This window comes from Canis aureus, chromosome 21 (assembly GCF_053574225.1).
Source record: "Canis aureus isolate CA01 chromosome 21, VMU_Caureus_v.1.0, whole genome shotgun sequence".
NCBI classification, from domain to species: domain Eukaryota; kingdom Metazoa; phylum Chordata; class Mammalia; order Carnivora; family Canidae; genus Canis; species Canis aureus.
In genome coordinates, this window is record NC_135631.1 from 9,451,047 (window position 1) to 9,478,350 (window position 27,304).

The 27,304-nt window shown below is 62.6% G+C and overlaps 1 protein-coding gene across 2 annotated transcripts in view; it reads right to left on the reverse strand.

The window, feature by feature from the left end:
- Positions 1 to 21,351, reverse strand: part of KCNQ1 (potassium voltage-gated channel subfamily Q member 1) — a 323,311-nt gene extending 301,960 nt beyond the window's left edge. For both annotated transcript variants that reach the window (XM_077862849.1, XM_077862848.1), the window contains exon 1: positions 20,957 to 21,351. In XM_077862849.1, the coding sequence (XP_077718975.1) occupies positions 20,957 to 21,336 (380 nt within the window). In that variant the 5' untranslated portion in view covers positions 21,337 to 21,351. The remainder of the gene's footprint in view (positions 1 to 20,956) is intronic.
- Between the last annotated feature and the right edge of the window lie 5,953 nt (positions 21,352 to 27,304).

A 27,304-nucleotide genomic window follows, 5' to 3' on the forward strand; every position in this document is an offset into this window, starting at 1 on the left:
TATAGACACCAAAGAACCAGAAACAGGTGTTCAAACAAAAACTTGGACACACATGCTCAGGGTGGCACTACTCACAATGGCCTGCCGCCCTGCAATGGAATATCATGTGGCTTGAGAGCAGTGACATGTGACAGCTTCCCTTCCCTCCCCACCTCCCCCCCCCGCGCCCCCCCGCCCCCCCGCATGGATGGAGCCTGAGACAAGATGGTGAGTGGAAGGAGCCCCTCCCAGAGGACCAGGCCCTCCACGGATCCACTTCCATCAAATGCCTGGAACAGGCCAATCCCTGGGGAAGGACAGTAGATCCCGGGCTGGCTGGGGCCCAGGAGGAGGATGGCTGGGGCTGGTCACTGCCCACGGGCACAGGGCTTCCCACGCAGCAACCACAAGGTGCAGGAATTAGGAACAGTACAGACATACGAGGTACCACCAAACTGGACACTTTTAACTGGTTAAAATGGTACATTTCAGGTTACAATCAAATGATGCAGGCTCAAGCACACACGTGCCAAGAGGTCACCTCTGAGGTCATCTACCGGCTCCCACCTGGCTCTGCCCCCCGCCAGCCAGGTACCCCCAGGCCTGCCCCTCAGCCTCCTGTAAGAAGGCTGATGTCGCTGTTGGGGGGCTTCGGGGAGTGAGTCCACATAAGTGCCAGCACGTGTCTGGGGTCAACTCACAGTTAGGCTGACCCCCCACGTCAGGACGGAGGACGATCCACCCGGGGCCATGAAGACCGCCCCCCCCCATTACGCCCCCTTCCTCATCCCTAACCTGAAGCCTGCCAGCTGCACGAAGCCGCCTGCAGGGGGTGCCAGGCTGGCAGGGCAGGGGCAGCAGCAGGTAGGGCAGCCTGTGTTCCTAATCCCTCAGTCCTGGGGGCTCACCCTGGCCACCCTGCGCCACTTACCCCTAACACCGAGTGCCCTGACGCAAGCACCCTCTGTCAGGCAGTGCCAGAGCTGACACGGGTGCAGCGCATCATGAGTGGTTCAGAGACATGAGCCCGGCTGCCCAGCCTCCTGTGGGCATACAGCGAACCTCAGTGCTCACTGCTTGCCAGCCTCCCTAGGGCCTGTCAGCTGGCTGCTGCAGCCTGGTCTGCTCAGCTGTAGAGTGGGGCGCTCCCCACAGACCAGGTGAAGGGGGGGGGGGCTCCCAGTGAGCAGGTGCAGATGCCTACCACACCCAAGCAAAGAGCACAGGCCCAGCTACTGCCCACCACCCGCGGCTCCTGCCCCCGGGCTTCACCGGCAGGTTTGTGAAAGAGGACGTTCAGTCCCGCAGCCACCAAGGTGAGGCTTCCCCAGGCCTCCTGGGGGCAAGGCCAAGCCCCTCCCAATCACCCTGCACCTGCCTGAGGGGCTCTGAGCTGGCAGCTATTGGGCCAGGGTCACCTTGGTACGCTGGTCCCTTGGCTCTCCCTGCTTGGAGATGAGCCTCCCCGGTGTCAGCACCTCACGTGCCCGGAGGCTGTAGATGGGCCCAGAGCAACACCCACGTGCCGGCTCAGTCCAACCATGCAAGGTGACCCACCATCTGCCCACGCCGGGCACCGTGCCGCCATGAGGGACGCGATTCCAGGCCCCATGGGAAACAGTCCTGCCCTCTTGGGGCCGTGACACAGCCCTCTGCAGCCTGGCCCCCAGAGCGGGACCTCTGGAGGCCTCCAACCCTCTGAGTCCCTGGCACCCACCCCCAGGCTCCCAATTTTCTTTCCAGTTCGGTGGTTTGCTACTGTCCAAGTCCCGGTGGGAAACCACAGGATTGCCTGGGGCTGCCCCTGGCACGTGGTCCCACACCAGCCTCCTCAGCCACAAGGGAACACTCTAGGGGTAGCACAATGAGTCAAGTTGTAGGTGGGAGTCTCCTGGGGTAAAGTGAGGGATAGAGGGCTGCAGGGGTGGGACCCCACTATGTCTGGTGGGTGCTCCCCGATGGAGCCCAAGACAGGGCACAGGGGCAGGAAACTCTGCCCCTAAAAGACAGACGCCGCTCGACTCAGCCTCACCCTACCCACACCCACCTCTCAACAAGAGTCCTTTCTTCATGGCCATCTGGGTACACTGGGGTGCTGGGGGCCCCTGTGGTGTCAGGGAAGCCCACGGTCAAATCTTGGCCCAGAGCTGAGAGCCCATGGCAGCCCCAGGAAGGTCAAGGTGTCCTCCCAACACCCTTGAGGACAGCACGGAACAGCTCTGCTCAAAGCACTATCACACAAGCTCCTCAAACAAGCTGGGGTGTGGCAGAACAGGCTCAGTCTCCTGTGCACCCCCAGACCAGGAAGGGGCCTGGGGAGAGGCGCAGCCAAGTGCACATGGCAGGCAGGAGCGTGAGTTGGCTACCAACGCCACCATCCGCTGTCCCCCCCCACCAGACACACTCACATCACAGGGGCTCCAACCCCTCAGCATGATCCCTCCCCTCCCAGCTGCTCCACCCACCCCATCAGAGACAGAGGCCAGCACCCCGGGCTCCAGCCCCCAACCCCCGACCTTCCCTCTCCATATGCAGGTGCCTTACTCTGGGGGGCACAGGCTGACCCTGGGGCTGTCCTGTCCCCTTCCTTCTCTGTGTAAGCGAGGATGCACACCCATGCACACAGGTGCACACACACAAGGCCACGATGTTGCTGAGGTCAAATACCAGGTCAGGCCCATCAGGGCCCCTGGGCCCTCTAAGTCCTGGGGACTCACAGTGTGTGGAGGGACATGGGGGCCCTGCTGGGTTTGCTGACCCTCCACCAACCCGCCTTTGGTCTCTAGCAGGTGGATGGGTGGGACACAAGGCTCATTAGTATCAGAGGCTCCAGAATCCCGGCCCCCAGTGCCGAGGTCGCATTGGGGGGTATGCACCTGCACACCCAGCAGGCTGGAGAACCAGCAAGCTGAGCGCTTGGAGGACATGCGGGAGCTGGGGGGCTCGCACCTGGCCGGGGGAACACACAGGGGCAGCAAGCAGGTTCCTCCCCGCCCGCCCACAGGGCCAGCCCGGCCACATGCCCACACCCCGGTCCCCAAACTGGGCCCAACTCAGACGTCCTCCAGCTGGTAAACAGGGTACACCCACTCAGTAGAGCCCCACAAGGGAACACACACGCAACGACCCACATAAACCCAAGGACACGGTGCCGGGTGGAAGAAGCTGGACCAAACAAGTATCCACTGTGTGCTTCTGTTTCTAGAAAGTTCTACCAAAGTAAACCAACCCACAGAGCCAGGAGCGGATGGGTAGGGGGTGCCTGGGCTAGGGGCAGGAAGGAGGGGTTCTAACAGGCAGGAGACCTTTAGGGGGGTGGATGTGTTCACCCACTGACAGCCTCACGGTGTCCACACCTGCCCTCTGACCCGAATACACGTGTTGATCACGTGAGGCTGGCGGTTCAGCTGTTACACTGCAGTCGAGCTGCTCTGCAGGAGGTCACTTGGAGAAGAGTCCATGGCACGAGAAAGGTGAAGAGGCCAAGGGGAAGTGGCCATTTAGCAGCACTCACTCAGCCCCCGTGTGGTTCAGAGGCAGGCCTCCCCTCCCCCACAGCCTGATGGACTCTCAACGGCTCCAGAGCACCCGAGTCCAAGGGCCACTTCCTGAGGCTGTGTCTGCCTTCCCGTGGCCCCTCAGCTGACCGTCCTGGGCATGCCACATCCTCTGTGACAGCCCAGTCGGGCCTCCACCCCCACCCTCATCCTGACCCCGCTGATCCAGGCCGAGGGCTGGGGGGGACAGAGCTGACACAAGAGCCAGCCCTGACCTCCTGGGGGTTCCCACCTGCTGCTGGACACTGGGATCCCTTGAGGGCATCCTCAGCTCAGCCCCACCCTCAGGAGCCACAGGGGGATGAACCCACTGCCCCCCAGGAAACCCATCCCACGGGCCTGCTGACCAACGCTGCCTGGCTCTCAGCCACAGCTCAGCTCCTCAGCTCAGGTCACCTCCTGCCACCATGTGAAGTGCCCCACTCAAGTCCAGCCTCCTTGGGAGCTGCCTCAGGCACCTGCAACCCTGAGCACCCTGCATATATACCAGCCCCCCACAGCCTGGGGAGGCCCCAGGCCACACACTGGGCCTCGCTCGGTACCGTGACCTGGGCCTGGCCCTGGCCCTGGAAGGAGAGGTGCATGCAGATGCCTGGGCAGGCCGGCAGTGAATAGTGCAGGACAGAGTGCCCCACTACCTGTGACCTGCCCGGAGCAGATGTGCAGGGACCCTTGGACCCTTTGGGCTTTGCAGGGTCCCACCTCCACCCCTGGGAGGTGGCCTCAGCCTGGCAGACTGCTGGCAGAGGGCACAGGCAGGCGGAGGTGTCCAGGCTGGCTCAAGTACAAAGGGATAGGGTATCAGGATGGGTCCACAAGGGCCCTCCCTGCCTGCTGGCCACAGGCCAGTCCCCCAGGATGAATGGCAGGCAGGCCGGCCAAGCCAGGCCTCAGCTGAGCTGGGCCCCACATCACACAAATTCAAAGACTCGGAACATCAGCAGTGATGGCGGCCGGGGCCCAGGTGGGCAGGGCTGGCTCAAGGCATATATGGGGGCAGCCAGAGGGCGGGCAAGGCTGGGGTGACCTCTGGGCTGTGAGGCTCCCACAGAACGGGCCTGTGACCACGGGCATCATCTCTGCAAACCCTGGGGATCTGACCTGAAAGTCCTGAAGCCCCAGCTACACACCATGCGGGCACCACACAGCCTGCGGTCAGCGGTCCTTGGGCAGCGAGTCCTGAGCAGCTGCATCTCCCTCATCCCTCTCCTCCCAGGAGCACCAATGGCCTCTCCTGGGTTTGCAGCACCCGCAGAAAGCACTAGCCCCGTGGGGCCTTGGGGCACCCGGGCAGCAGGCCACCGGACCACAGCCCTCCTCCCGACGGCGCCTGCTGTGCCCAGCAGGGGCACCCTGGGCCAGAGCTTCTCCCTGGAGGCCCCTGTGTGCTCACCTTTCCAACCCCTCGACACTCCTTAAGTCCAGATTCTGGACCCCACACTCGGCCTCCCAGGGGACAGCGGGGCCAAGCTTGGAGGTGGTTGTACTGCCAAAACGTGGAGGCAGCAGATGCTAGCGGTGTGTGGCGGGCACCAGGCGGAGGTCGCTGCGGGCACCTGCAGGGCACCGCATGACCCCCAAAGAGCAGGTCCGCCCCGCCCCACCCCCAGGGGCAGAGCTGGAAGCTGGAGGAGCCCTGGGCCATGATCCTGTCCCCGGATAAGATGGGTAGAGGCCAGATCACTGCCTACCCTCCCCCCACCCCTACGGCAGGAAGTCTCTCCCGGAGCCCACCTGGCAGGAGCCCCTGGGCAATGCAGACCAGCGTTCCTGCAGCCTAGCCTTGGGGGGCATCTGACAGTAAGTTCCCCAAAGGGCTTTCTGGCTCCCGGGGGCCCCCAGGCAAGGCAGACCCACAGGCCCCTCCCCTCCCCCCCACACCCTGAGGCCAGGCACATGCCTGCTGCCATCCCAACTCCCACTCTGCAGAGCAGAGCACATCAGCAACACCAGCCAGACCCTCAAGCATCTGCAGAGGGCAGCCCCAGGACCAGGAGGGAGGACCCCGCCCCCCCCCCCCCCCACACACACACACACTCTGCTTCCTTCACGCCTCTTGCCTTGAGCCCTCTTCCTGCAAGTGGGACCCGCGCCAGGGAACACCTCTGTGTGGAGAGCCCAGGCCTGGGGGCACCAGGGGGCCTCCCCGCCACAAGCATCCTGTCCAGGCAGCAGGAGTCCCCTTGTCAGGCCACGGCATAGAGCAACAGGGCCACCGCAGGCCTGCGTCTCCTTTGCTGGGGGGGGGGGGGGGCATGTCACTGTCCAGCCTTGCAAGTGACATGTCCTGGGCAGACGCCTCAGGAGTAGTCGATCACCTGGGGCACCTCGAGATGGCTGGTCCCAGCCTGGGGCAGGAGGGAGCAGCACCCTCCCTCTCTCCACCCCCCACTCTGGGGAGGCAAGCTGAGGCCGTCACCAGCTCCCCCGGGGACGGTCAGGTTATAAGCCGGGCAGGTGCCACCAGGAACCATCCAAATCCAGAACAGCCCGGAAAGGCTCAGCCCCTGCCAGGCTGACGATGACCTTGCCAGCTCCCAGGAGGCACGGTTGTTGAGCAGCTGGGCTGTGCTGTCCTTCCCAGGGACGGCCCAGGCTTTGAACCTGATGGCAAGCTGGCCCGACCCACGCAGTGGCATCAGGGTGCACACCGGTCTCTGCCCCTACAGTGACCCCCTCCAAAAGCTTCTCTCCAGTCCAGATGCCGGCAGCCGGGAAGGTGCCTGGAGGAGCACAGCAGGGGGAGACAGATCACTGAGCCCACCACCTCCTATAGCCCTGCCCTGCCCTACCCCGCCCCGCCCCTGGGCAGGCTGGGACAGTCTCCCCAATAGCAGGCCAAGGACTTGCCAGGAGTGTCCCTGGCTCAGGCCCAGCCACCCTGGGAACATGCAGGTCAGCACGGGGAGAGGCTCTCCCTGGGCCTGGGGAGGGAGTCTAGCCTGACACCCAGCAGGCCCCAGCTCTGTGCCCCAGGGGACGGCCTGTCCCATGCCCAAGGCGGGGGGAGCAGGGCCAGAGTGAGGGTCTGGCATGGGCTACGGTGCTGCCCAGAGCAGCTCGGGGAGTACCCAACAGAGTCCCATAACAGGGCCAATGCCAGCCCTGTCCCCTACCAGCTGTGCAACACCGAGCACGTGCCTGTGGACCCCCATAGCCTTGACCCTACGGAGGTAACCAGTGCTAGGATGCCTCGGCCCTGGGGGAAACGGCCCTCCAACTCTGACCTCTGACAGGCCGGGCCACAGACGAGTCAGTGGTGTCCGGCCACATGGCTGGACACAGCGCAGCCACCCACCATCACAGCGTCTTGCCCTGAGCCTGAGGCTTTCCTCCTGGACAGGTGACCAGGCTCCTGGGTCTGTCCCACAGGGGAGGGCCATACATCCGCTGTGAGCCTGCGTCTGGGTCCTCCTTCCCTCCCCCCACGGAGCTGGCTCTCTTCATCTCTGGGCCCAGCCCCCATTACAGGTGTCCGCCCCCACCCTGATCCCCCTATGAGGGGTCAGCCCCACTGTCCTTCCATCCAGCAGAAAGCCCTGCAGGTCACCGCAGACCGGGGCCAAGTGGGGCTCCCACCACATGCCATGTGCTCCTGACCCCATGAGCCTTGCATTTTCTCCATGAGAGAAATCAGGGTCCCCCACATGGTAGCCCTGCCTGCCCCATACAAGCCCCACCCCCCAGGGCCCCCCAAGACAGGAGGACCCAGGCCAGTCTGGGACCCGATCTGCAGACAGTGCTCAGCGTCCGCCAGGTACCCTTCTGGCCCGTATCTTGTTCAGCCTGCCTCAGGATGGCCAGAAGACACTCGGGGGCCACAGAAACCCCCTTGGGGGTCCTCTTGCTGCTTATTTTAATGACCTACTTATCAGCCAATATTTTTTTTTAATTTTTTATTTATTTATGATAGTCACAGAGAGAGAGAGAGAGAGAGAGAGGCAGAGACACAGGCAGAGGGAGAAGCAGGCTCCATGCACCGGGAGCCCGACGTGGGACTCGATCCCGGGTCTCCAGGATCGCGCCCTGGGCCAAAGGCAGGCGCCAAACCGCTGCGCCACCCAGGGATCCCTCAGCCAATATTTTTTAAGTAGAAAATTCATTTCAGTAAAAGTTGAAAAAATGTCAACACCCGGGGTGGCTGTGAGAAAACCGTCCTGATCCGCTTAGAATCAGGCTGACCATTTTGGCCATCGGCGGCCAGAGAGCCCCGCTTCCCTGTGTGGGTCAAGCCCAGTCCATGTTCCACTTGTCCCAAGGGTTCTGACCCAGCTGGGCCCAGACTTGGCCTGTCACTGCCACCACCTGGATGGCGCTGCCCTGCTGCAGAGACGGGGCCCGTCGTCCTGGGGCCACAGTGAGTAACCCAAACCCAGTGCCCGACAAGGAGCTCCCGCGACAGAAGCCCTTCGGGTGCCGGCTCCCATGTCCCCTGTGATGGGTTTGCTGAGCAACTCCTGGGAGGCGGCCCCTCTGGGGAAGGGTCCTGCACTCAGTGGGTGGCAGCCAGGGACCCGCTGACCCCCTCCCAGGCAGTGTTCTGGGGTCTCAGGAGGCAGAGGGGCCGCTGCTCTGAGACTTGAGTCTCCCCGATGTGGGTTCGGAGCTCCCTGAGCGTCTGTGTCGTCCCAGCATGGGGGGCGGGGGCGTGGGGACAGAGACTGCCGCCCCCACCTCACCCCTGCCCCAGCAGAGACTGGAAAGGCCTGTGGATGCTCTGGGTGCCTGGCAGAGGCCTGATAAGAACAGAGAGGCGGGGCCTACCCCGGGGACAAGGCCAACCCGCCCGCGGAGCCCCCAGCTGCCCATCCCCCTTCATGCCAAGGGCAGCCAGAACATTCCAGGGCTGCCCGGGAGGTGCTGCGTCTCCGCGGAGCTCCACACTGGGACCTTGAGCAGGCCCTGATCCAGGGGGAGGCACGGGGCACGCAAAGCAGCCTCAGCCCCCGGGGACCTGAGGGGCTCTGAAAGGCCTCCCATTTCACCCGCTGCCCAGCGAGGTAGGGATGGGCCTCTCCAGGGACACAGGGAGGTCATCTGGTCACCCAAGGGCACACGGCAGGTCAGGCATGAGCCAGGGGCAGGATGTCAGGACCCCCCCACCTCGGATCATGTACAAGCCAGGGCCTCCTCGAGGCCACCTGACTCCCCACACCTCCCGAAGACCCCAGCCCTGGGCTCTCCCACCCTGCCCTCCAACAGGGGCTGGAGAGGCTCAGATCAGGTCAGGAGCCTCACTCCTAAGACCCCGTGTGACCACTGGGCATACTGGGAAGAATCTGACCCCTGGCAGGGTCTCCATGTCCCCTCCACCACCGGGCGCCTCCAGCCTCTCACCTCCAGCCCCTCACCAGCAGCGGCCACCCGCCCACTGGCCCCACCCACCCCCTTGCCGTCCGGCCACCCTGAGCTGTGTGGTTCTCGGGCAGGGTCACCCATGGAGCTCCCACCAACCTGGGTCACAAGCTCCACAATAGCAGGATGTGTCCCCTTTGTCCTCCCTGTGTGCCCAGGGCACATGGCAGGAGCAGAGAGCACTGCAGGACGGTGCTGGCTCATCACTGGTAACAGTGGGCTCTTGGGGACCTGGTGGGAGGCCACCCCGACCAGAGCAGGTACTGCCTGAGGTGTCAAGAGACAGTACATTCTAGAAACTGAGGCCTCTGCGGGGAACCCCGTGGCAGGTGCAAGGCTCAGGATGAGGGAGGTCAGAGGAGGCAGCAAGTCCAGAGTCAGCACCAGGGACCACAGCCCAACCCAGGCCCCACCGGCCACCCACACACATGCCCAGTGCCAGGCGGCCCCAGGGACAGCATAGCAACCCACCCACACCCCCATTTATCTAGAACCCAGGCCTCCAGCCGGCCTCCCATGGCCCCCACAGCAACGTCCACAAAGACGGCCACTGGCTCCGGAGTCACGAAGGGGCAGCACAGCGCTGGTCCCCTCCCAGGACTGAGAACATCCTGCCACCTTCCGAGTCCCAGGCTTTGGCCAAGTTGACCCAGCCCTGCTGACGGAGCATCCACCCACCCCAACCACAGTGGGCGCCTGCGGGTGCTGGAACCAGTCGCCTGTCTGCCTGTTTGTACATCTGTCTGTCCAAACATCCATTCGTCCACTGTCTGTCCCTGCTTCCATTACCCACCTGCCCCCTACCTGTCCCTCCGTCCATTATCCCACTGTCCATCTATCCGTCCCCCATCATCTTTCCTCCCACCTCTCGGGGGCCTGCGCGGCCACAGGGGCGCACCACCCTCCCTTACTCTGCGGCAGCCACGATCCTCACATGCTCGGGAGAGCTGACAGGTCAGCTAGGAGCCCGGCGGGTCAGACACCCCCACACAGGGGGCCAGTCAGGCACCACAGCCATGAGGGACACTGCTCCCCCAGGGACCACCGTGCCCCACGCTGCAGGGCTGTGAGCACCAGACACGCACCCACAGACCTGGGACAACTCTGGCATCACCTTGAACATGAACCACAGACTAACTACACGTGGAAGAAGTCTACGACCTGTTGAGAAGGAAAGTCCTGAGCGCTGTGGAAACGCTGTGGCCTGTACGACGGGAACGGGTGTGTGCCTGCCAGCCATCACAGACCCAGGGAGGGGACCTGGGGTCCCAGGGACCCGGTGAAGGAGGGAGGGCCCCGTGTGCCACCTGGGACCTTTCAACAGAGACGTGTTCCCGGCAGGACACAGGTCTGGAGATGAGGGGTGAGGCCCAGGGCGGACAGTTCAACAGCCACAGTTCAGGGCAGGTGGCCGTTAGAGACACATACATGGCCATGACCTCCTGTGGCCCTCAGATGAGCCCAGCCAACTGGGCCTGCGTTCACCGCCCTCCAAGGCACCCCACCAACCCCTCCAGCTCACCTGCCCAGACCCAAACTCCACCCTGGCACCTCACGTTGGCCCCCCAGGTCTCCTCCCAACCTTTCCCCAGCCCACATCTCTGATGGGGGGGGGGGCACTCTGACTCCTTGCTGTGTTACACGCATCCTTTGTCCTCGTGTCCATGCAGGCCACGCAACCCTAGGCTCTATGCGGAGCCTCTGACCTCACGCCAGCAGACACCATGGTGCAGCTATGGGGGCCACAGAGTACCCACCACTGTCCACAAGGACACCTGGTGCCCCCGGCTTACGGCCAAGGGGCCGCAGGGAGTCTGGGGGCTGGATGCGGACTTGGACCTCCTGCTCTGGATCCCCCGCTCCAGGAAAAGGAGGGAGCCTCTCGCAAAAGGGGGACCCAACAGCCCCCAGCACTCCCAGCTGGGCTGGCTCACCAGGAGGATGTGATGAGGCCAGCAGCCAGGCCAGCGATGCTTGGCTGGAAAAGGCACACGTCCTGCTGAAGGAGACAAGGTTTAGTCAGGGCCTGGCGCTGGGGTCGCACGACATGGTCAGTCTGTAGGGTTCTCACAGAATCTTTTGATCCAAATGCCTGAATTCCTCACGTTCTTATTTCTTGGTCTTTGATTTGTGGATGAAATCAGGCCTTTGTCTGATAGAGGGTCCCCCAGGTGGGATTTGGCAGGGGGCATGCCCCGTGCTGTCACTTTGCATGCCCTGCCGGCCCCGCTGCTTCTACCAGGCTTCTGTTCGCATCTCGAGGCTTCATCACGTCTACTCGTCTGTCTATTCTGGTAGGAAAGCGTCTGGGCCTGCTTTGGAGAGGCCGCCAGCCGCTGTCACACTCCGTGCTGGACCCAGGCCCTCACCAGGACCCTGGGGTCACCTGCTCAGGGAGCAGGTGGGGTCCCGAAGAGACACGACCTCACCTACTATTTGGTTTCCCTGAGTCACACGTGGGGAAGCCGGGACACGCCCATTACTCACTGGGGGCACAAAATAATACATTGCTTCCAAAGGGGACTGCTGGGTTTGCCCCTCGACAGGAGGGATGAGCTCAGGGAGTCAGAGTCCTCACGATGCATATCAGTCCGCTGTGACCATCGCTCTGGGTTGTCACATCTTAACCAGGGGCACACCTTCACGTTGTCGCCGAAGCCTGGTGATATGGCCCCTAGAGGTCTTTGGCGACCATCCCGCCTTCTAGTGCAATGGGATCCACCTGCACCTCTCCCGCCCCATACCTGAATGCAGCCACATGTCTGGGAAGGATGGGACCTCTCGGAAGATGGCAGAGGGGCCGCCGTCTGTGAGCTGGGGTGCTCCAGCTCCTTCCAGCCAACAGAAGAATAAACTTTAAATATAAAATCATGAGGAACATCTCCTGATACCTTCTCTTCCTAATGCAGGCAGGATGGGTTTTGCTTAACCTCCTCTAACTTAGGTTGGCTTTTTCCTCTCAGGCCAAAAATCTTGGCCATCAAGGAGGCCAACCTAATTGCTCATTTGCCTTAACCCACAGATCCCGTGCACGGGCTTTGGAATAAATGAAACTGGTGCCATCACAGCTGAAAATCCTGAAACCACGTGGTTTCAAAGTCCGCGCTGTCATCGGACAAGGAACACTCAGATCCACATGGGTTCCACTGTGTCCCTCCGTCTCTCTAGAGGTCACTGTTGTAGGAGCCCTGGGCCGGCCTCCCACCCCTTGACTTTCCTCACATAAAGCAAGCACCTGTGTGTTTGCGCCTCCTCCTTGACTAGAGGAGTCGTAGCTTGTCTGTGACTTTCACTCCCTGGGGTTTTTTCACTGAAAATAGATCCTGGTAATCGCTCCATAGAAGCATACAGGGATCACACTCCTCCCTCACATCTGCTCAAGACTCCGCGCACAGTGGACAGATGCAGCCGGTCCTCACTGCGGGCACCTGGATCTTCCCCGTCTTTCTCACTGTCAGAAGGAGAGCTTTAACAGACAGCTTGGTGCACCCGTATTTATTTTCCTGCTTGTTTTTTTTGGGGGGGGAGGGTGGTTTTGTTCTGTTTTGGCCAATATTTTCAAGAGAGGCCGCAGGACATAGGGTTGCCGGGGCAGGGGGTAAATGCACGCAGACAGGCCTGCAGGAGGAGTGCAGTCTCCCCGAGCCTCAGAAACACCAGAAGGTTTGGGGGAGTTGTGCACGCCGGTGGGGTCCTGCTCATCCGATGGCACCTAGCATGTCACATCTGCTCCATTCTGACCTTGAGCACCTTCCCACTTCAGGACCCGGGAGCTGTGCTCACATCTCTTGTGCACCTGCCGTGGGGTCCATGGGCTTTTGTGTACTCAGAAGCTCCTTCGTTATTAGAGGTGAATCGTCTGCTATTAGAGGCAATCCCTCTCCCAGATTTTGTCTTTTGCTGTTCTTACGGCACCGGGACCACACGAGGGTTGTTTCTCGCACAAACTTCACCTTCACGCGCCTGGCTCTGGAGTCCCGGAGGAGCCCCTGCTGTCTTCAGTGTGCTCGGGTTCCACCTGAGGCCTGCGTGGGCCTCTCCCTCGGGGCCTCTGCTGGCCCACGGACTGAAACACCAACTCTCCCTCTCCCACCAGAGAGGTGGACTGTGTTTTGGCTATGTTTTCACCTAAAGTTGAGTCTGTATGCGGGTTTTTTTTTTATCCTGTTCGCTGCTTATCTGCCTGGGCATATGTCAGCTCTGCACTGTTTTAATTACCCGAGCTTTACATTTTATAATATTTTGAGCTGCCCCAGCCAAGAATGCAGATGTGACTTTTATAAGCGACCAGCTGGAGACGTCATGGAACAGAAAGCCAAACCACACGACCCATCAAGATTAAATGTTCAAAGCACGTGGTTCCCCGGGCACCGCCTGAAGCTCTCCTGGGCTCCCCCAGGGGCCCCCGGCTACCCTGTCTGCCATGTGGGGGTACTCCTGGGAGGCGGTGGCCTGTCCCCTGGTCCAGGGCTGTTCCTGGTTGCCTGTCCAGGTGGGCAGGTGATAACCAGCCTGCAGCTGAAAGCAGCAGCCCCTGGTGGGACCAGGTGGGCTGGGCAGCCTCCATTCAGAGAGGTACTCCAGGGCTGAAGGGAGCTGGGGGCATGGTGGCAGGGGTCCAGCTGGCTGGGCCTTCACTCCTGTTTTCTCTCTGTGGACCTTCGCTGTGTAGGCCTTAGCAGCAAAGCCAACAGATGAGGCAGAGGAGCCACTGTTCTGAGCATCCTTTCAGGGTCAGAGGATGGTATGGGAAGGGAGTGGAGAGGGCCCCCCACCCTGGGGCACTCAGAGGGGAAGCCCACAGCCCCTGCTTCTCAGGGACGTGGCACCTGATGGCAGGGGGTGGCTGTCAGGGCTTTATGGAGGCGGCAGAGGGAGCCTCTGCAGATCGCAGGCAAGGGTGGGTGGAAGTGGAGGTGCCTGAGGACACACACTGGATGTGACTCCGGGAATAAGACCCCACCTTGCTCGAAGACGTTAGCATCACACAAACTTCCAGGCAGAAGTAGAGCAGCTTGTAGGGGCTGCAAGAGCCAAGTGGCTAGACCTGTTTCCCCACAGGGAAGTAGCTGAGCAGAAAAGGGGAGTAGGGACCAGGTCCAGAGCCCCAGGTGGGCAGGGATGGGCCCCCTGATCTGGGGCTGGTGGACGGGCAGCAGGTCAGGGACCTGTTCAGAGAGTTCTGTCCACCACCCTCTCTGGCTGCCCAGGACCCTCCATGGGCAACGTCACCGTCCCCTGGGCTCACACATGGATCCTTCACCGGACAGGCTTCTGCAGGGGGCGCAGGCCCTCCTCGGGACACGTGCCCGGTACCCAGATCCTCTGGAAGCACCGCTCCGCAGGTGGGTAGCAGACTCCCAGGCCCCAGGCCCTCGCCCCTGGACAACCATTGGACAGCAGTGCCATGGCCACAGCCTGAGGACAGTGCTCCGAAGCGTACCCCACACCCTCTCAAACGCCCCAGCGCCTGCGGGACTCTCCTGCAGTGCTTTCCGAGTACTCCCTTCTCCCAAGCTCAGGAATGCCGCAGGATATAAATACCCACAGACGGAGATCATCAGGCCCGGCCTGTCTGTGGGCTCCGAGCTGCCAGGCAGCAGGCTGACCGCCACGGCACAGGCCGCAGGGGGCCTGGGCTTCGGAGGCCGGATGCCAGGTGACCCTCTTGTGAGTGTCCCCATCCCGGCTGACTGCCAGGCGAGGGAGGACGGTGACAGCCCCCAGTGGCCCTGCCCACCCACTCACTCGGACCTCCAAGAGCAGCAGAGCCATCAGGGGCCGGAGCTCTGGGGAAGGGGTGGCAGAGGAACAAGGCAAGGCTCTGCCTGGGGCAATCCAGGAAGGCTTCCTGGAGCAGAAGCCAGTGGTTCTGGGCAGCAGGACTGTAAGGAAGAGACCTTGAAGCAGCCAGATGAAAGGCCTCCAGAGGTTGATGGGTACACCCAGCCCACAGGGGGATCAGTCCTAGGACGTGCAGAGGGTCAGTTTACCAGCCAAGATGGTACCTCCAGGCTGGGCCTTGCCTGGATTCCCACTCCCCCCTCCCCCGCCGCCCAGTGGTACCTCCCCTCTCCTTCTGTGACAAATGGGTCAAAATCACAACCACAACCCCCTGCCACCCAAGGGGGCCTCAGCAGGCCCACCTAGATTCCAGCCCCAGCTGGGGAAAGGAACTGCAGGCTTCTGAGTCCAACAGCCTTGGGCACACACCCCACTATGAGGCCTTGGGCACATCACCTCCCCTCTCTGAGCCCCCAAGGTTTGCACACAGCACCACTCATCCCCCTCCACTTGCACGGGGCTTGAGTCACGTAGTGTCACTGGGGGTCATCCAGACCCCACACCTGCTGTCAATAGAGACCACCCTGCCCTCCATGACATTGGGGTTGCTCACAGCACCCAGGAGTCCTCGGGACAGAAATTGGTGGCCATCACTGCCCCCCAGGAAGAGGTGTGGACGGTCACCCCCTGTGCCCTCGGGACCAGGGCCACCTCCTCCATGCTCTGACCCTCACTCCAAGGAACTTTCTCTCTGAGAGTGGAGCCAGACCTGCCTGGCCTGCCACACGGTAACCAAATCCACGGGGTGTGAGTTCAAAAGGTCTTGATGGTGCAGTTCTCGTGGCATCCTCTCCTCCAGCCACAGGGGCCAGGAGTACAGGGCTTCCAGAAGCTTCCATGTGGCATCTCCCCAGGGCCCACATGATGCGCCCGCCCTGCGATCCTCCTAGCCTGGTACATGCTCCTTGCAGACCGCTGTCCTTGGATACCATCTCCCACTTCACAGGGGCCAGATGTGAGTCCCAGCCACAACAATCTCACCAGACAACAGGGTCTTGAATCACAAAAGATATCACACCGGCCAAAAGCTGGTTTTGAACGTGAGTCTGAGAAGGGCCACAGAGCTTACCTGTGCCCATTTTCCAGCCAGGGCCCCCAGCAAGAGCAGCCACTCAAGCCCAGGACCCATGCGTCTGCACCTCTCTATTCCAGATGTGCTCCTGGAGCAGCAGGCACCCCTCCCCTGGGAGCTGGCGAACAAGGACACTTGGGTCCCAGATTGCTGGCCCACACCTGCCTTCTAGCAGCAGCCCCAGAGCACGAGGGCCAGGGAACCCCCATTCGTGCCAGCAAAGGTGTCCAGCACCAGAGGAGGGACGATGGGAACTGGCTCTTGCAGTTGGAGGCTTCTGAGTTCCTGACTCCTTGAGAAGCAGGGATGGAACCCAGAACCCTGGAGGATGCGGTGCCCCAGGCCCTGGCTGCTTAGCTCCACAGGACCTGTTTCCAGCCCTGCAGCTGCTCACCGTTCCCAGGACAGCACATGGCAGGGGCTGCTGCATTTGCACCCATGACATGCTGGTTCCTGGGCCCCAGTGCAGCCCCACCAGGCAGGGAGGGGCAGGAGTGCCCTGGGATGGCCCTCGCAAAGCCTCACAGACGCTCACTGTCCCCCCATCCTGGAGGCCGAAGCCCGAGGGGCAGGCAGGTGGGGTCCTCCTGAGGCCTCTGTGTGTGTTTGTGTGTGTGTGTGGTGTGTGTGTGTATGTGTGTGTGTGTGTGGATGGCCATGCTCTCCCTGGGTCCTCACGGGGTTTTCTCTCTTCATGTGTCTGTGTCCTGACCCACTCTTCTCGTGAGGACCCCAGTGACCTCATGTTCCCTTTATCACCTCTTTGGAGGCCCTGCCTCTACGTGCAGCCACATTGGTAGGTCCCAGGCATCAGGGGTTTGACACAACTGTCTTAACCCAAGCAAAGGGCACCTGTGTGATCGTGAGTGTACACTCCACCATTTACACCACACACAACAGCCCATCTTGCCATCCCCAATGGCCAGGCCCTGACACCTCAGTCCCCCCGTCCCTCCTCGTCACAGGCAGGTCACCCTGTGGGCACTGAGCAGCCCAAGACACCGCACGTCTGTCTTCTCTGGGACGGCCCCCCACCCCTCACCCAGCCCCATGACACCCTGCAGCGTGGTAAGGTCCCAGGGTGGGGGCTGCAAGCGCAAAGGAGTCCCTTTATCCCTCCAGCACCTTGGCACTCCACAGGCGCAGGCAAAGCCCACAGGCACTGAGCCCCCGGGAGCCTGATTCGGGTCCAGGCATAGGCGAATGTTCCCTCCTATCTGAGCAACCCTACTGGAAGGCACGAGCAGCCTGCCAAGCCTGCCACAGAGGAGGGGATGCACACTCAGAGAGCCAGGCTATGTAGTGAGGCTGCCCAGCCACGGACAGTGCTCAGACACGAAACCTCGTCCCCCATCCAAGCTCTCAGCACTGCCTGGCCACCCCACATCCCGCACTATGTGGCCTCCTGGCCCCAGGCCCCGCTGTGTGCACAGAGCTCCAAAATCTTCCACCCCTGGACTGTCCCCTGTCCTCCCACTGTCCCTGTGGCCTCAAGGCTTTTCCACTCCCAGGCTGATGACCCTGACATAAGGGATGCCTACGACGCACCCCCCCCCCCCCACACACACACACACGGCTAAGCCAGGCCATGCCCGGGAAGGAGATAAAAGACTTCACCAGAAACTGGGGCTGAGGGACAGGTGGAGGGGGTCCAAAGGGGACAGAGGGGAGAGATCAGACATCATCTCCCCCCAACCCTGCCCACCACGCAGCCCAAGAAACCACTAGGCTGACTTCCAGCGCGTCAATGATTAACACCTGCTCGTTGGGAGGTGCTGCCAGAGGCACCTTGGGAACCCAGGAAGGGCAGGGTGGCAGAGGGTGGCGACGGGAGCACCCAGCTAAGTTTAGGAGCCAGGGCCCTCCCCACTCTCCTGAGGCCCTCCCTCAAACCTCTCAGCTGCACCTGATCTCCAAACATCAGGGCTCAGGTACGGATGTTGCCTGTTGGGGGAGCTCTGCACCTGCCCCGCAGGGGCTCATGGGAGCTGAGAGAGCTGGGTGCCCAGGCCAAGCAGCCACAGTGGTGGGAGGGGTGGCAGGAGGTGGGATGAGGAGCAGCTGGGACAAGACAAGAGTCTGCCCGTGTCATCCTGCTGTTCCCAAGAGGTTGAGGTGGGATGAGGCGTGGAGGGGAGCCTGGAGAGAAGGTGGGTGAAGAGGGAGGAAGAGGGGAGGCTGGGTTCCTCATGGCTTTCACCAGTCAGGGGAAGGACAGGGACCCCTGAGGGTATACGAGGGAGGAGGGGGCCCAGCCCAGGGGCCAGAGGTTGCTATGACAACCCTGCTCCCTCCTCCGTCTGGGCATCTCCCCTACCTGCCTGGCTCCACTGAGGCCCACTAGCAAGGAGACCAGGACCCCCAGGCCCTCAGCTCGATGGGAAGCCGCCCCACGATGAAGGTGAGGACACCAAGGATCTGGGAAGTCTGGGGGGGCTGGGCGGGGGCAGGAAGCCCGAGCAAGCGGGAGGCAGAGTCCTGCTCCCTGACCCCAGCGGCCAGGGCAGGCCAGGCGCACACAGGAAAGGCTGCTCTCCTGGCGGCCGGCCGGAGTAGGGGTTCCCCGAAGAGGAGAGGGACAGGATATCCTGGCCCGCTTCCCCAGCTGCGCCTGGGAGAGTGTGCCCAGCCTTGCAGGGCCCACGAGGACGGTGGCTCCCACGTCCACCCACCTGGCCAGGCGCTTCAAGGCCAGGGAAGCAAGCCTGGCCGGCCTCGGCAACAGTCCTGCCCCTGCCACGGTGTGGCTCTGCAAGGACGGGGCTTTCTCTCACCCCACCTCGGACGCCTCTGAGAGCCACGCCAGGGCCACGGTGGCTGCTGTCCACCCCTCTCGTGGGGCTGCAGCCTGGCCCCGACCACTCAGCCACAGGTCACTGTCACAATCTCAGCTAGAAGGCCAGGTGCCCTCAAAGTCTGGCCAATCGAGAGTGTCCAGGGCCTACTATCCTCCTGGAGACATTAGGGGGCAGGAGGCACCTTCCCAGGCCCCAGCTAAGCCACAAGCCCTCCTGTCCAGGGTCGCCCCTCAGCCCCAGCCCGCATCGGGAGAGCCGCAGTGGGTGTCTACGCCCAGGGCCACGGCACACCTCTCACACGGCAGGGCCCAGAGCAGGAAATGACTGAGCCAAGGGCACACAGCCACTCCAGGAGCATCCCTTCCTGGCTCGCCCCCGCGGGGAAGACGTTCAGCCACTATCCTCAGAAGCCACCCCTGCCCGCCCGCTCCTGCGAAGGCCAGGCGAAGGCGACTCTGCTGAGCAAACTTCCGAGAGCTAAACAATCAGAATCAGGAAGAAAACACAAGTGTAAGCAGAGACTTCCTCTGGGGCGCGGCGAGTCCTCTTCCTCCACACGGCACCGCCACCGCCAGGGAGCCCGGGTGACACGCACCCACGGGCCTGTACCCCCAGGATTGAAGCCTGTGGGGCTTCTGGAGGCCCCCAGCCCTGGCAGCCACCCAAGGGTGGGGGCACTGCAACACCACCTGGAGGCCCTCTGGGCTTGCCTCCCTGCCTTCCCCCTGGATCCGGCGTGCAGGGCTCCAGGACAGAGAGGCGGCAGGCAGGGTCTCCTCCAAGGCCTAGCCATAGAGTCCATCCCACCCTGGGCGTCTCAGGCCAGGGTTAGGAGGCAAGCAGCCCGTGTGCACAGGGGCACCCACAAGCCTGACCCTGGCAGGGCAGCGACACAGCCAGGGTCTGACGCAGGGGACCCCTTGGGGTCAGTGCACCCACATCTCCCTAAGCCCTGAGACAAGCCTCTGCTGCAGCTGAGGGCAGAGCCCCCACCCCACCCACATCAGCCATGTCATGGTCATGCACCCTCTGAACTGTGGAACCTGGGGGCCAGGGTGGGTTAGAGGTGAAGACTAGGGCCCTCTCTGCCTCTAGGGACACAGTCCTAAAGACCTGTCCCTGTGACCTGCACGGAGGGCCGTGACCCTGCTACCACCTCTGCTCAGAGGAGCCAAAGTGTGAGGCTGAGTCTGCCCCACCCCGGCCTGCTTCACCTTCCCAAGACAATGCTCCCAGCCAGCCAGGGCCTGGCTCCCGTTGCATCCCTGGGGACCCGGTGGCAGTGCCGGCAGGAGAAGAAAGGGTTCTGACTGCGCCCCCCAACCAGGTCTCTCCCAGCCTCCAGCCAGCAGGGACGAGCACCTGTCACTACCAAAGGGAAAGAAAGCAGAGGGAGCCCCCCAGCCCCACCATCAGTGTGGGGACGGCCACGCCAGGGCTCACGGGCCAAGGGCTGGCAGCGTACCAAGAGGATTCGGGCTGGGCAGCCAGGAAGTGGAGCCGAGGAACGGCAGGGGAGGGCTCCGGGGCAGGCAGCGGGGAAGGTGGCCCTGAGGAGGTAACTTCCTTGTACCCCCACCCCTGAGGAATGGAGCGCCCTGCCCCCCGCAGGCATGCCCCAGCGGGCATCAGAGCCACCTGGGTGAGAGCAGGTCAGGTGCTGCCGAGGGTCCGCTGTCTCCTGGCCCACAGCTGCCTCCAAAGGAGGGTTAGAAATGTGGATCCAGCCCCACCCCTCCCCGGAGCGCCTCCAGGGTCCCCTGCATCAGGAGCTCAGGTCCCTGAAGGGGGTGGGGCCTTCCCCACAGCCACACTGACTCCCCTGGCACAGGACACTCCCCACACATGGCCTGCCTTAGGCTGGGACCCTCCCCTCCTGGGGGCTCCTGAGTCCCAGATGCCCCACGACCCTGAGGAGTTCTGTCTGCTGCACCCAAGGGCAAGCTCCCCCTGGTGCACGTCCTTTCCCAGAAGGATTAACACCTGGACCGTCCTTCCAAGGAGGCGTGCAGCCAACTTCTGGGTTGGGGCAGCCTCCCCCTGCCCCGCCCCGCCACATGCCTGGGCAGAGCCAGGGGGGAGCTCCCCGCCCCCCCCCCCCGCCAGCCACCCCAGGGTCGGACACCCCCCTCCAGGGTCAGACCCACACCCGCCCTGAACTTCAAGGGACAGGCTCCTCAGAGTGGCTGTTGGCCCCATTAACCTCTTCTTCCCTCTTGGCCTCTCTGAGTGGCAGCTGGCACGGTCCCCGCGGCAGCAGGTGGCACGAGACAGGGTCCGTCCCCGCGCCGCACCCCCCACCCCAGCCCGCGGGAAGCCCCGTGCCCCGCCCGCGCCGGGGCCAGACTCACACTGCGAAGTGGTAGACGAAGCACTTCCAGCCGGTGGGACGCTCGAGGAAGTTGTAGACGCGGCCCTGGATGTGGGTGCGCGCGAGGAGCGGGCGGCGCGCGCTGTAGATGGAGACGCGCGGGTCCAGGCTCACGGGCGGCCGCGCAGCAAGGTCGGCGGCGCTCGGGGGCGCGGCGGGGGACGGGGGCGGCGCGGACCCCGGGGCGCCGGGCGGCGCGATGGGTGCGTAGAGCGCTCCGCCCGCCGGGCCGCCCTCCGCCAGCTCCAGCGAGAAGGGACACTTCTTGGCCAGGCCCGCGCTGCCCCGCCGGGAGCCCGGCAGGCGGCCGCAGCCCCAGCGCTTCTTGTCGGGCCTGGGCGGGGAGGAGGCCGCGGCCATGGCCAGGCTGGGCCCGCGGGGGGCCGGCGGCGGCGGCACCGGGAGCTGTGGCGAGGGCAGGCGCCGGGGGCGCAGTGCGGGCGGCCGGCGCGGCCAGCCGGGGCGTGGGGGCGGGGCCGGAGGGGGTGGTGGCCGCGGGCCGGTCCCCGGGGATGGCGCGCCCCGCCCCTGGCCAGACGCCCCGCCCGGACCAACCGGCGCTCCGGGCGCCCTAGCCCGCGGGCCTGCGCCCACCTGCTGCTCCCGCCCTTTCGCCTCTGCTTGCTCCCCCCGCCCGCCCCGCGCCTTCCGCGCCTCGGCTCTGCCCCGTGTGCGCCCACGTGCGCGCCCCGCCCCCCACGCCCACCTGCTACTCAGGAGCCCCCAGCTGAGCCGAGGAGGAAGGCCAGGGGCACAGGTGCAGCTGCTGCAGACCGCCCTGCCCCGGCAGGAGAGCAGACAGGGTAGGGCACCATAACCCACTTCACCGGAGAGAGGCTGGGATAATGGGGAGAAGGCGGCACCCTAGGGCACCCACAGACTGACCCTCTTGACACCAGGGGGCGGCCTGTTAGCTCCTCCAACACTTTGACCACCCTCTTCCCTGTGCCCGCCCACTGTGGGTGGGGAAAAATGCGGTCTGGTCAGTGCCCACTAGGGGCCATCCACCCCAGGAGGCAAACCTGGGCCATTGTGGGTCAGGGACAGCCATAGGAGCCCTGCCCATGGGCGATGTGGGGCCTACTGGAGGTGGCCGGTCGGGGGTGTAGGCAGGGTTTGATTACGGGGCAGGTCATGGCAAGGTGTTTTTGAGGTCCTGGGGACATGCAGAATGGATGTCTTGTCCTCCTCGAGCTCTGCCCTGGGCTTGACACTGCATCCCAGGGATTTCCCCGGATGCCAGGGGCAGGGTGTATAGAGGTGGGATGGGATCAGGTTTGCGAGGTCTTGCACACTGCCTCTGGTCATTTTCTGGGCTGGCATTTGGTTCCCTGCATGCTGGGGTGCAGGAGTTGGGGGTGCTGAATAAACAGCCTCTCTCGGGACATTGACCGGGGCAGAGGGATAACCGCCCGGCCATCGTTCAAGGGACAGGTCACTTACCAGACACTTCCCAGGTCTTCACTGAGCACCCCAGGCTGATTTATTTCATGTACCCCTCAACCATGAGAAAACCAGCTTCCATTGGATAGAGCGAAATTCTGGCCCTTCACTCCCCACACCTGGGATGGTGCCCACACGCAGCCACCTGTTGGTATTTGCAGAAAAAGGAACGCAGTGGGTCCCAGCCCGCTCCAGGGAACTGGGGAGACTCCAGGGCCCCTGAGGCCAGGAAACCTTTCTGGGAAGCACAGCAGTGCGGCTACAAACCCACAAACCGGCAGGCAGCCAGCAAGAGTCTGCGTCCACAGGGCCCCAGGGGACAGGCGGGGCCCACCGCTGGCATTCACTCAATACTTTCTGAATGAATGCACCAGGAACAAGCCCTGTCTGCACATCCACATCCCAACCCAAAGGGGGAAGATGATCTGTTAGTGGGTGGTGTTGGGACAATCAGAGAGCTGTGGAGGAAGGAAAGAAAAGAAAACAAAAAGTGTGGGTCCACCTCACATGCACACACAGGAATGGGTTTGGAAGGCTTAGATATAAAAGTCCAGGTGGGGTCACATGGATTCTGTAAGACAGTCTTGGGGAATTCCGCAACCACCTGAAGGCCGGGAGGGAACTTGCATCCTACTGTGCTTGAAATCGAGACAATAGCTGAAATTAGCAAAGTCAAAAAGACCAATGGGCCCCCGGAAAGAGTCTTTACAACTTACCTGGCAGGTAAAGGATTAACAGCACCGGCTTGTTCAAGACATTGAAAATCAGATAGGCAATGGCAGGCGGCCTAGGACGCGAGAGTTCACAGCTTAGGGGAGCTTGTGATCTTTGCACTTATGAAAAAGTGAGCGACGTCACTGCTAACGCGAAAAATGCAAATTAAAAGTACAGGCCGATACCATTGCCCCCCTATCTGATTGGAGGGCATCCAGACATTTGACGGCCACGGCCACACATCCCGCAGGTCCCGCAGGCGAGGCCCCTGGGGAGGGGGGTGGGGACGGTGCTTCGGCATTGCCAGCGGCAGGGTCCCCGGGTGCACTTAGCAAATGGCCCAGTAGACCCTTCGGGTTAGTTCCACTCCCAGGAACGACCCAAAGACCCGGGAAAATAGGAAGTGACACATGCTGTGCTCCTCTCCTCAGAAAACATCACAGACAACAAGAATATCCCTCCCGGGAGCTGCCCCGTGCTCAGGCACAGCCACACAAGGTCGCCTGCGGTCAGCATTTTCGCCGGCGTTCCTAGGACCGAGGATCCCAAGGAACCGCGTTGTCACTAACAACCTCCGTGTTGTTACTCTGGGATTGTGTACATGATGTTAGACCCCTTAGGAGCGAAGATTTTGAGCATGAGAGATATGGAAGGATGAAACCAGGGAAGTACGGAGCAATCCTTAAATCTGAATCAGGAACACGGGAGTAAAGCACTGGGCTCTTTTATCTGAAAACAAAATTACTCTCCGTCCACCAAAAAGTTTCAGGAAGGGCCCACCCACAGAAGGACGACCAGAGCAGGGGAAAGAACCATGCAGTAAAAGACATCCCATATCTTAAAAAAAACATTCATTCATGACGATGCCACAGAGAATCCTCTTGACCTTTTGCTGGTTGCTAGGGCTCATTATTCTGAAAGTGGGTCTGGAAGGGCCGGTGGCCTGGCTCCTGCCCGCCCCGTTGGCACTGGTCTTCAGGGGGAAGCAGCACAGGTGCTGGAGGTGTGCACTGCACTACTTCCTCCTGCTGTTGTGGGTTGTGTGATGTCGGGAATGGCTTTGAAGCAGTCGGCAGGGTGGGGTGGGGAGTCCGGGCAGAGATTAGACCCAACTGCCTCTGAATTGGCCATTGTTGAGCTGGCCGCTGACTGAGGTCACAACATGACCAACTTTACTTTTTTATATGTCTCCTTATTTTTAAAATTTTAACAGGTCACCACTCAAGCACCTGGGGAGGCTTTTCAGAGGCCAAGGTGGGGGGAGAAAGTGAGGGGCACTCAGGGAGCCCTGAGCCACACAGGTTTCCACTCTGGGGGCCCTGGGCTGTGGCAGGGGGACTCTGGGGTGCATAGGAGGCTGGCCGGGGTCCAGGGGCGGGGGGGTTGCTGCTGAGAACTCCCTGCAAGCTCTGAGGAGCTGGTGGCTGCCTGAGGGGAGGACCCAGGACCTGGGCTGGTGGGTGGGAGCTGGGGCAGTGGGGCGGAGCTGGGCGTGCAGGCATAGCGAATGGGGCTGGGACGCACTGGGCTCAGGTGAGGAAAGACCCAGGGTCAGGGTGAGGCCAGGGCCAGCCCTCGGGAGCAGGAAGTACCAGCTTACCAGGCCCCCTCTGGAATGCCCCTCCCGCCCACAGCCCCCTCCCCAGGCTGAGCCCTGCACTCAGCTTCCCTCCGTGGCCTCCGCACCCTGCAACCCACCCCACATTCTTTCCCTGGGGCCGGAGGGCTGTCAACATTTGCGTAAACTGAGGCTGGTCACAGGGTATGGGGCTGCCACAAGGTCTATGGGCCAGGGGTGCGGCACCAGAGGCTCCTGCCTGGCTACCTTCTTTGGCAGGACTTCTGATTCGGCACCCCCACACTCCCCCGTCCTTGCTGAGCACCGGCTGCATGCCCCGAATGCTGTTCATGTTCAGCCCGGCATGCTGTTCAGGCAGGGATAGTGCTCTCCTGGGGGTTGGAGTGGGTGGGGGGGGGGCAGAAAACAGAAGGAGCCAGAGGAGGGAGAGGGAAGGCTACTGAGGGTGACCCCCAGGGAGGGTCCAAGGGGAGCGTCCACACAGAGTCGCTCCCAGGGCCCTCCTCAGCCACTGTGAGAAGTAGCTGCATGCAGTAGGTGCTCAGTACGGAATGGTTAAATGCCTAAGCTCCTGGAGGGGGGTTTGAGGAGGCAGGTGCCACCAGTTCCTCTTCCTCAAGTTCACAAGTCTGTTGAAGGGGTCCTTGGGGGCAGGACCGCAGCCCTGCGGAGCTCGACTGTGCTGCCCCAGCCCCATGCGCACACTGTGCTCCCTGGTGGCCCACGGGGGCTCTGGTGGCCCCTCTGCCCCAGACGCTGGCCTGCCCGTGCCCATAGTCCAGGATGGCACCCGAGCAGTGGCCTCCAGCGGCTGGACGCAGAGTTGCCCTGGGCTCCCAGAGCAGACACAGACGCGCAGGCGGGGGTGCTAGGCAGGGCCCGGGATCGGCATTCCTCCCACGCGGGGACACGGAGATCCCCAGTTTGGGCAGCGTACCAGGCCAAAGGCTGGGAGTCCCTCCGCTCGGAGTTGACCATGTCTCTCCCGCTCAGGGGCTCCGTGAGTGTTGCTCCGCAGAGTTGACTGGCTCTAATTGTGCCCAGCTTGGGGTGCAGGAGGCCTCACCCTGGTGGGGCTCCCAGCGGGCAGACTGAGCTGGACCTGCCAGCCCCGCACAGCCCCCTGCCCTTTCCCCTCCATTCACCGCCCCGCTCCTTTCCAAAGCACTGGGCTGGGTGCTGTGCATTTGCGTGTGCGTGAGTGTGCACGCATGTTATGGTGCACCCGGGGAGGCATGTATCACACCTATGTGCATGCATGGCACATACATGTGCATGTGTACCCGCACAAGCCCTTTCATGACCAGAGAGGGACTGGAGAGACCCTGCCCGCACCCCTAAGAAGGGGGAATAGGAGGAAAGATGCTCAACAGAGAAGCCAGCCCAGGACAGAGATGGGGCCAGGAGTCACCTGCTGGCAGGGTCCCACCTGCGGACCACACACCCGCACTCGGCCCTCCCTGTCCAGGACACAGAGTCCTGCCCGGCATCCCGTGGGTGAGTGGGGAGCTCCCCCAGTGTTTTCTCTGGTCTGAGAGGTTAGGTCATCTGACATCACTGCTCCAGTTCGGGGAGTTCCCAGACAGCTACCGCCCACAGGCAGCCTCTCCACATGCTTGCTGCTTGCCGGGGCCACTGGGACTGGCTTTGCACCTGGAGGTTCAGCTTCAGAAGGGTGTCGTGGCCATGCCGCAGGAACCCTTGGGTCCCCTCTTGTCCCCCTGCCAGCCTGTGAGCCTCACCCTCCTTCCACATGAATGACCTAGGGACCAGCCCTGAGAATCCAAAGTCCTGGTGATGAGGGTCCAAGGTAGCTGGAGCCTGGCAGGGCACCCCCACAGAAGCCCTGGATACAGTCCCTCGAGATGAAGTCGGTTTGGGATGTGAGGTCAGCTCCCAGCTGGCAGGGCCACCTGGTAATACCTTTGCTGGGAATTTGGACCAACTGCTTGCAAAATCAAGACCCGACTCTACGTTAGCCAGCCTGTCCAGCTGTTGTAAGGATGTGTGGTCTGGTGCCCTTTGGTGAAATCACCCCCAAAATATGCCCCCTCAGACACGCACCCTAATCCTTCACTTTCCTGTGGGAGCTGGTAGGGTGAAGTCAGGGGCTCTCTAAGCAGGTGGGGCCCTGGGAGGCACATGGCTGCCCAGCACCGCCGGGGGCCTGACATGCCCCACTTATGATGACCAAGACTTGGCCCTCACAGGGCACCCACCCAGAAGAGTGGCCCACGCCCACTCCACCTGGCCTCACTGACCGTGCTGGGGCAGCAGGTGGCTGCACTTGGGGAGCATCTGATACACTATCAGGCCCTTCCCGGCTGGACACATAGGTGGGTGCCCCTGGCCACGTGGAGAATGGAGGGCAGGAGTCCTGGAGTGGGTGGTCTATCCCCAACCCTTCAAGGCCTTGGGGTAGTTTCCTGGCCTGGGTCCTGTCCACTTGGCTGGTGCTGCTGGCTTGGCACTTCAGCCAACAGGCAGGCCCTCTGGGCCAGTCTCAGAGCCAGAGCCAGCCTGGGCCTCGGCCAAGAGTGGACTCGGAGAGGGCAGGTGTGCAGGTCAGGCCACGGGCTGGCAGGGAGGCCA